Below are 9,068 nucleotides of genomic sequence, written 5' to 3'. Positions count from 1 at the left end.
TCGGGCCCATCCAAACAGTCATCAATCACACGATGTAAAATTACAGTTTAGTCCTTATAATTGACCCTTTTTGCAAAAACTACCCAAATAAACTCTAAAAATTCTAAAACTTTTCCCTGCAGTCCTTAGCAATATTACTAGGCTATTGCAAAAAGAATCATAATTTTCTGAGCTACCACGAATATTTTATGGATTTTTAATCCCATTTAAGCACTAGAAAATTACGAAAAAGCAAGGCTCGGGTTTACTTATGCCAATTCTGACTCTGGGGACGCGCTCGGGACATCTGACAATGGTGGGGTAGCCAAAATCTTGATCTAATTCGGAGACTTTTTCAGAGTCGGTCTGCAGTAGGAAATTCTGCACTGCATAACCGCCGAATTTCCGCGAATTGAAGATACCTACACGAAGCCCACAACACGGGGGTTAGTATAAAATTTTTACGAAATTTTCTAAGCTCATTTATTGCTCGGAAAAATACTGCGAAGTTTCATGGGACCCACCGAAAAACGGTGTCGGAAAATTTTGAAATTTATATTGCCGCGAAGCTCTCGACAAGTGGAGCGCTCTGGTACTCTCAGTTTTCTAGTGGGGTTCACGGTTTGCGAAAAATCTAGCCCGAAAGTCAAAATGGGCTAAAACTTCCCGGACAAAAATTGGACAAACCGTTTGATAGATTTTGGTGTTTTTGGTGTCTGTGGAAAGCTCTCAATGTGTAGATGTTGTTTGACACAAGACCCGGCACAATCTGGACGGCCGAATTTCTACGGGAAGTCAAACAAAGACGCTGCGTCTCGGGTGGTCTTCGCGCGCGTTTTCCAGCAACCTGGAGCATTGGCCGGCCATGGGGAGGTGGTGGGGCGGTGCGCCGGCGAGGTGGGGTGGCTGGGGAGGAGGCAGCGCGGCCTGGGGGTGAGGGAGGAGAGAGAACACGGGAAGGGAAGGAGGGGAGGTCGGGCGCGCGAGGGAGAAGAAGGAAGAAACTTTTAAAATAAACAAAAATCTTTAGGATAATATGTTACTGACCACTCTTGCACCAAAACTTCAAATTCCAACTTACATCTAAAATAAATGCAACAAATCAACTAACAATACCTATATTAATAAAAAGCATTTAAATGAAAGGTATAAATGGCAAAACTTTTAGAAAAGAGAGGTGGATGGCTGTCCTTCATTTTCTACTTCAGAAAGCTAGCATATGTTGTAATTGGTCACCCACCGTCACGCTCGCTTGAAGATTTCGTCGGCTTTATTCTTAATATATTCTATTAATTGCTTTTATATCTGTTTCAACATTTGAGCTAAAGGAAAAATTATACAATAAAAATTTTATTATAATTGTTAATTTTGGTGAATCTTACATGGGTCCATCACTAAAAAAGCAATCAGTTTTGTAATTAATTATTGCAACTGACTGAAATCGATTGTTATTAGCAATCAAATTTGTACTCGATTTGTAAATCAGTTATTAAATATTTTTCTTCAAAAGTTTCTGCCTAATTTTTTTCTTACTTTTTTGATCTGCAATCGATTTACGAATTGATTGTTAACAGTAATTGATATTTCCCCTAAAAAATTCTTGCTCAATTTTTTATTTTTTGATTTGCAATCAATTTGTGAATCTATTACTAATAGTAACCGATTTTTGTAACAGATTAAAATCAGTTGCTAAATAGCAACTAATTTTTTTCCTCTAAAAAATTTCACCTAATTTTTATTTATTTTTTTTATTTGCAACCGATTTTACAACCGATTTTTTCTTCCAAAAATTTTCGCTAATTTTTTATATTTTATTTTGAATTATAACCGATTTACAAATTGATTGCTAACACTAATTGAATTCTGCAACCGATTGAAATCGGTTGCTATTAGTAATTGATTTTGCAACCAATTGCGAATCGGTTACAAAATTTTTTCCTCAAAAATTCCTGCCTAAAAAACATTAGTAACTGACAATCAGTTGTTAAAATCAGTTGCTAATTTGCCTATATAAATTATTACTCATTTTCTTTCCTCACTACTATTTTTTTTTTCTCTCTCTTTCTTCTCTTCTTTCATTTTCTTTATCATCTTTTTCATTATCATCTATTTTATTCATTAATCTTTTCTTTTCTAACATATTTTCTTCATCATTTTTCTTTTTTATCTATTTTCTTCTTCGTCTTTTTCTTTCTCACATATTTTATTCTTCATCATCTTTATTTCTCATTTATTTTTTTCTTCATCATTTTTTTTTCTCATCTGTTTTTTTCATTATCTTTTTCTTTATCATCTATTTTCTTCATCATTTTTTTTCTTATCTATTTTTTTCATTATTTTTTCTCATTTTTTTCTTCTTCTTCTTTTTCTTTCTCATTTTTTATTTATTTTTTTGGCATAAAATAAAAGTTTTTGTACAAATATATTTTTGTTAGCAAATTATTTGTATTATTAATTTTTAGTAATTTTTTTATAATATATATATATTAATTTCTTTTAGCAATTTGTCTTATAAATATTTTTTATATTTAATTTTTTGTTAATATTTTTTATAATAGTTATTATTAGTAATTTTTTTATAATATTTCTATATTGATTTTTAGTACTAATTTTCATTAATAATTTATTATTTTAGTAATTTTTCAAAAATTTATTTATTTGAATTTATTTATTTCTTTTTTTAATTTATTTTTTTTATAATTTTTTTAAAATTATAATTTTATAGTTTTTAAAAAATTATAATTTTTTTATAATTTAAATTTAACGCTTTTTAATTAACATAAAAAATCCAAATCATATTTTAAATAATGTTAATAGATTACTTGCATTTCCTTTTTTTACAAGTTTAGCTCTTTTTATATTTCAATTAATTAATGATCTATCATAAAATGAGACAAAAATAATTGAAATATTAATACTTTTTAGGTAATAAAATTTTATGTTATTTTAACAACTAAGAAGATCCGATTCTTAATGATTGGTTCTTTTTATTAATGCATTACCTTAATTATTTTAATATATATATAACTGAAATATTTTTTATCACTAGAATTATTTTTAAATTTTTAATTTCGCGAGAAAGTGTTTTTTGATTTATTGCTAATCCGATGAGTTTAATAATATTAAAATAAATATTTATATTTAGATTCATATATTTATTAATATATACTTTAATTAATTTAATATAAATATCAATATAAATATTTGATGTAACAGTTATTAAACTCGTTTTCACATGAGCTCGAGCCTATAGTAATTAGATACATTTTTTGCCAAATGAGTTATGTGTCTTCATTTACTGAATTAAGTTGGACTAGACAATATGTCACGACCCAACCTATGGGTCGGACCGGCACTAGGACTTGAGCCAGTCTAAGGCCCTCAAGGCTCGTAGTAAGCTTAACTACTCCTTAACCCAATCTTAAGGCCCATATTGAGCCCAATTTCAATAAATCAATTGGACAAAGTCCGGCCATAACATGGACCACCCAACGGGGAGTTTTTGACTCACTTTACTTGTTAACACAATATATATCTATTTGGGGAGCTCAGCTCAGCCTCCACATACTCATCTTGTCATAAAATCAAATGGGAGCTTAGCTCCCTCGTCCAATCCAATCTTAAATGCATTTAATAGATTTACAGATATCGCATTATATTCCAGACCCAAATAAAATAAAATACTTTTAATACATGCAGAGTTCTAAAATTTAGTAAAGTTATACAAAACATAACAGATATTACTAAATGACCTGCGAAGGAGAGAGGCAGACTAGAACTTAACAAGAAATCTTTTGTATTCTGGAAAAATAAGGTGAATAGGAGTGAACATTCGACTCAGAAAGTAAAATACCGATTTTAAGTACAATTTCTATACCTATCTAAAGCTAATGATTCTAAAAAGTGGAATGTAACACCTTTATAATTTTCATACAATTCACATCATAAACAACAAAAAGGTAATTTGGAGCACTCACACACCCATATAATATTCAAACAGTACATATATGGGAGTTGGTCCCCTATACAGCTCTCTTAATCCAACATCTGCCAGCGAATACATCTCAAGTCGGAGTTTCTCTTAATAGACCAAAGGCGGGGGTTAGCGAGATTATCTCGAGCCGTGCAGAAAATTCGACAAAGTTCCCCTTATATGTAGGACCTACCCAATCTGCAAAACGGCTCAAAAATATACTTCTATATCCACAAGTCACATAACCATATCTCAATCACATCACATGGCCCCTCTAGGGCCCATCCAAATAGTAAACAACCAGAATTTTAAAAAATTATAATTTAGTCCCTACAACTAATCCTTTTTGTAAAAACTATCAAAATGAGCTCTAAAAATTCTAAAATTTTGCCATGCAATCCTTAGCAATATTACTAAGCTAATACAAAAGAAATTATAATTTTCTAACTACCCACGAATATTTTATGAAATTTTACTCTAAACACAGCACTATAAAATTTAAGAAACTCGGAGTTCGGGTTTACTTATGCCAATTCTGACGCTTGGAACATGTTCGGGCATCTAAAAATGGTGGAGTAGTCTATAAATTTGACCCGATTGTGAAGTGATTCCGGCAGCTTATCTACTCAGCTTGAAATTGTAGATCCGAGCGACGGTTAAATTGCCACGAAATGAAAGTACCTACGCAAAGTCTACAACACCAAGGGTTAGACTAAAATATTTATATTTACATATAAAATAATTATTTAAAAATTAGAGGTGTTATATAATATGAGCCATATACTCATTGCTTAGATAAATTGAAACTATATTATATTATTAGTGGCAGTGGCGAATTGAAAGCATAAAACGAGGGGTCAATTGGTCTCCCTATTTTAAAAAATATTCTTTATACGTGTGTGTGTGTTTATTGACTTTCATAAATTTAGTCATTGAACTCTTTTTTTTATTAAATTTAAAATTAATTGAGATAAAAAAATATTTTGTGCATTTAAAAGTTTATTTACTTATAAAAATTTAATTGTAATTTATTTTAATAATTAACTTTATCAAGACAAAATAATATATTTGTATATGTGATAAATTAATAAATGACATTAGTTAATATTTTTAATAATATTTTATTATTCATTTTTTATATATTAAACCAAAAAAAATTTCTATATATGTCCTCATCAGCAGCATTCAATACCTTATATATTAAGGTTATACAACCGCTTCATTTAATTTCAAATCGAATGAATAAAAAATAATTAAAAAAAATTAAATAAATAATATTGAATTAACAAATCAAATCAAATCAATTTTGATTTATTTGTTGATTTGGACTTATTTTATTGAGTTTTTTTTTTCAATTCTTTGAATATTCTATAAATTTCATAAATTGCACATAATATTGCATAATTCTATAAAATAAGCAAAAATGGATTATAAATTAAAAAAAAAAAATCATAAAGTTCAATGGATTTTCGATCAGGTATGATTTGTTTTTTCGTTCTGCTTGTTTGGATTTTCGATTGGAGCATCAGTTCGAGCCTCTTGCTTCCCCTTGCTGCCTCAACCAACCATATATTCTACTGAAACTTTTGAAACATAGGGGATATGGTTCGATCTCAGGAGCTTGTTTTGCACTTACACCACTTAGACTTTGGGCTCCTGGTTCTCCATCCTTTGCTTTTGTTATATCTGCAGCTTCTTAGTTCAACGCTTCCAGTTTTTCCTTGTTAATCACTTTGCTCATGGGTCTGTTTTGTTACTGCTTGCTTGTTATGTTTGTTCTGCTGTGTTTTGGACATTATTATAAATTATTAAAAGAGGTGATACTTTTATTCTGATTCATTAGGTTGAAAACACCTGTGAAATATTAAAAGAAAAAAATGATATTTTTGTTGTACTTAAGAACAATAAAGTGCCCTTTTACCCTTCTAACTTCTTTTTTAACAAGAGTTTACAGAATTTGAACAATAAAGTACTGAAGAACAATAACTTCTTTTTTAAACTTCTATTTCCATCAATAATTAACAACTTGAAATGTTTTTATTTTATTTTATTTTAAAAAAAAGCAGGAACAGAAAAGCTGCATACTTGCCCAGCCCATTAAACGGAGAGGTACAAAATGATCATTTTGGCTTTAAATAATTTCTTTTATTTTTCTACTAATGCTGGAGACTTGGAATTAAAAAAAAAAAATCACATTTTAAGATTAATTTATTTAAAAAGAAATATATACTATTGTGTAATAGTGTTGTTGGCTGTAATTCACTCGTTATTAGAATCATATATATTTATGGACAAATTATTGAGTGTGACTGAAATACAAAATTAGTTCCTAAAAAAGATATGCACAACATTTTTTTATTTTATTATAGGAGGAATTCATTCACCACAAGCATATAAATTACAGTAAGAAAGAGATACACATAATTATTTTCCGCCAAGAAATTTCATCTTCTTGGACTGAGACGAGGCGCAGATTTATTTTATTATTGTGCCTACTATTGCACTTTCTATATATAGCACCTATATAAGAAGGAAACAAAAGCAAGAAACAACATAGAAAGCACACATATGTCAGTCTTCAGGTATTGGTTCCACGAACATTAAGGTGACATGGTCCTTCAAGCTTGAGGCGATAGTGTATCCATCATCGTACTGGAAAACAACTTCCATCATACGAGCAAGGTTTACTATGCTCGTGATAAGAGGCATTGGGACAGCAGTTGGCCTCATGGACTCCTCATTCATATCCTTCCATGCATTGTCACACATCTTTCGAAGCTCTTCCATCGCCTTCTCTTTTGAGACACCATATTCTTTCATGTAGCAATTTCCAGCTAAACAGTGTCCTTCCTTTTCTTCATCTTTGCGGGCCACCATGTCATTTAGTAAACGGCCAAAGAATTTGGAAGCTTCAACAAGTTTTGGGTTAGTTTCTAGCCATTTAAACTCCTTAACCCCTGCAAGTTTTTCCACTCCAAGGAAGACTACTGGCGGAAGTAGGGAAAAACAGGATGAGATTAATGCATTATGCATGTACTCATTGAATGGTCGCAAATGGCCATCATAAAACCACTGTGCCTCCACAAGATAAGATCTCACCACTTCTTTGTACTAATCCATGCATATATTTAACAAGAAAAAGAAAAAAGAAAAGAAAATCAGTTCGTATTCGTTGATTAATTAATTGTATATTGATAGCAAAAATCATGGCGCTAGATATAGTTCTTACTCTCTCCTTTGTATAATTGATACAATAGGATCTTCCTTCATTGCCTTCGCCATCCCCCAATTCCTCAAAAAAATCTAAGACCGCCTTGTAAAGAATCTTCAGATAATCTGCAGGTAGCTGATCAGAGTTGCCCCTGGGAATTGTGAAATGGAAATGAGAGACAATATGATTCAGAAGAGGAATTTGATACACATAATGAATAATACAAGAGGTTAATAATTAGGTGGCAAGGATGTGAAACCTCTCCAGTGCATCTGTAAAGCATTGTAGTTCTTGAAGTGTACCATACGAATCGTATGTATCATCTACCAATGCCAGTATCTGAATACACTTTGTTAAAAGTATGCGAGAAAGAGCGAAGTCAGGCTCAAATTGAACTCCAGCTGATTGAAAAAATCCCTCGGCAATTCTGTCTCTTACATAAGGAAGACCCTTTGCAAGATCCAATTCTTTCCACCACCTGATCAAAAACACAATTAAATAACAATATCGAATGTAAATATCATATACACATAAAAAAATATCTCCCTCTGATCTCTCAAACAAAGTGTACCTGGAGACAACACCTAGCTCTTGCTTGTGCAGTAACTGCACTCGATTATAATCTAACTTGGCAAACTTAAGTAAAGTTTCATTGTGAGACTCCTCTTCTTCGTAGAAATAGATGAATTTCCTAGCCTCTACTCGTGGCAGGCCTCTGTGAAAAGGCATGCTTAAGGCATCATTTATGTGTTTTGCCAGATGTAGGCTTGATTGCATAGCCAGAGACTCCAAGAGTGGCCTTGCAAAAGCAATTGCTTCATCTAGAATATCTTCTCCACGCATACTCACAAAGCTCGCTTCGTAAAGGCTAAGAATTCCTTTTACGTCATTGGATATGGCTTTATTGAACTTCCCATCGCTGTCCTTGAATTTCTTGAACACATCTGATTCACAAATCACAACACCACCCACTTCATGCAACCATCTTTATTAATTAGTAGGTCACATTATTTCTTGCGTCTTTCCTTTTGACAATTGACCTTTATTAAGCAATAATATATATTTATATATGGAGAGATTGTTCTTGCCTAAATGGACCTAAGTTGTAAGATGTATTATAAAACATATAAAATAAAATAAATTTTTATCATAAGTAGCTACTTACTGCAAGATATTTTGTATCCATGCTGTCTTAAAACTCGAAACAAAAGCGCGACATTATAAAGATCATAGTCATCGTTAATATTATCGTGGACGACATTAAAAATGTGATTCAGTTGTTCTTCAATTTCATTTTCAAAATGATATGATATACCAAGACGACATAATAAATTGATAAACTCAATATTCTTGATCAAATCTTTCTTGGAAGACATTAGCATGTCCTTGACCTTTTCTTTTAGCACCTCCGCCTTTTTAGTATATGATTCAATTTCCTGCATTAAGGTTGAGAAATATAGTTTTCGAGTCAATCAGCTGTAATTATAATTAATTATAATTTCGATTATCAAAAATTACAAGTTATCTATATTACATGTAATTAAACAGAAAAAGAAAAGTTTGAATGTTGGCTTACGGAGTTAAACAGAGGAAGTGAAGCAAAGTCACAGCCCCACACGGTAGCGGGGAAGTAAGCCAATGGACGAGAAATCTCTTGCTCCATGTTGCTTGCCAAATGCTCTACTTGCGCTGCCATTTCTTTGAGAATTTGAAGACAAGGCCTGCTTATGGTCGTTATAAGGATCAAAACATGGCCATTTATAGAAAAGCATTCTCATTGAACAGCCAATGAAATTTTATTTTCATTTTTTAAAAATGAAATTTAGACATTGACTTAGCAACGTAGTTAAATCCTGTCAATAATTATAGTTAAATCACATGTACCCATAACTATAGCAAATAATT

At 31.4% G+C, this 9,068-nt stretch overlaps 1 protein-coding gene across 1 annotated transcript; it reads right to left on the bottom strand.

The window, feature by feature from the left end:
• Window positions 1-6,523: 6,523 nt before the first annotated feature.
• LOC131169132 (probable terpene synthase 6) lies at window positions 6,524-8,859 on the bottom strand. The gene is made up of 6 exons (XM_058147838.1): window positions 8,740-8,859; window positions 8,329-8,599; window positions 7,735-8,107; window positions 7,423-7,641; window positions 7,182-7,314; window positions 6,524-7,063 (listed from the first exon to the last, which is right to left on the bottom strand). Exons 1-6 carry the CDS (start codon window positions 8,857-8,859, stop codon window positions 6,524-6,526), a joined length of 1,656 nt encoding a protein of 551 aa, XP_058003821.1.
• Window positions 8,860-9,068: the final 209 nt, after the last annotated feature.

Source organism: Hevea brasiliensis, chromosome 5 (assembly GCF_030052815.1).
Source record: "Hevea brasiliensis isolate MT/VB/25A 57/8 chromosome 5, ASM3005281v1, whole genome shotgun sequence".
In the NCBI taxonomy this organism is placed as follows: Eukaryota; Viridiplantae; Streptophyta; class Magnoliopsida; order Malpighiales; family Euphorbiaceae; genus Hevea; species Hevea brasiliensis.
This window is presented reverse-complemented; position numbering and strand designations above follow the sequence as displayed.

What these genes read in the sequence shown, in the direction of transcription:
- LOC131169132 (XM_058147838.1), bottom strand. Translation starts at nt 8,859, where the DNA reads ATGGCAGCGCAAGTAGAGCATTTGGCAAGCAACATGGAGCAAGAGATT. An exon ending in CACTTCCTCTGTTTAACTCC is followed by an intron (nt 8,600 to 8,739) that starts GTAAGCCAACAT and finishes ACCTTAATGCAG; the next exon opens with GAAATTGAATCATATACTAA. An exon ending in TTTACAGATGCACTGGAGAG is followed by an intron (nt 7,315 to 7,422) that starts GTTTCACATCCT and finishes CACAATTCCCAG; the next exon opens with GGGCAACTCTGATCAGCTAC.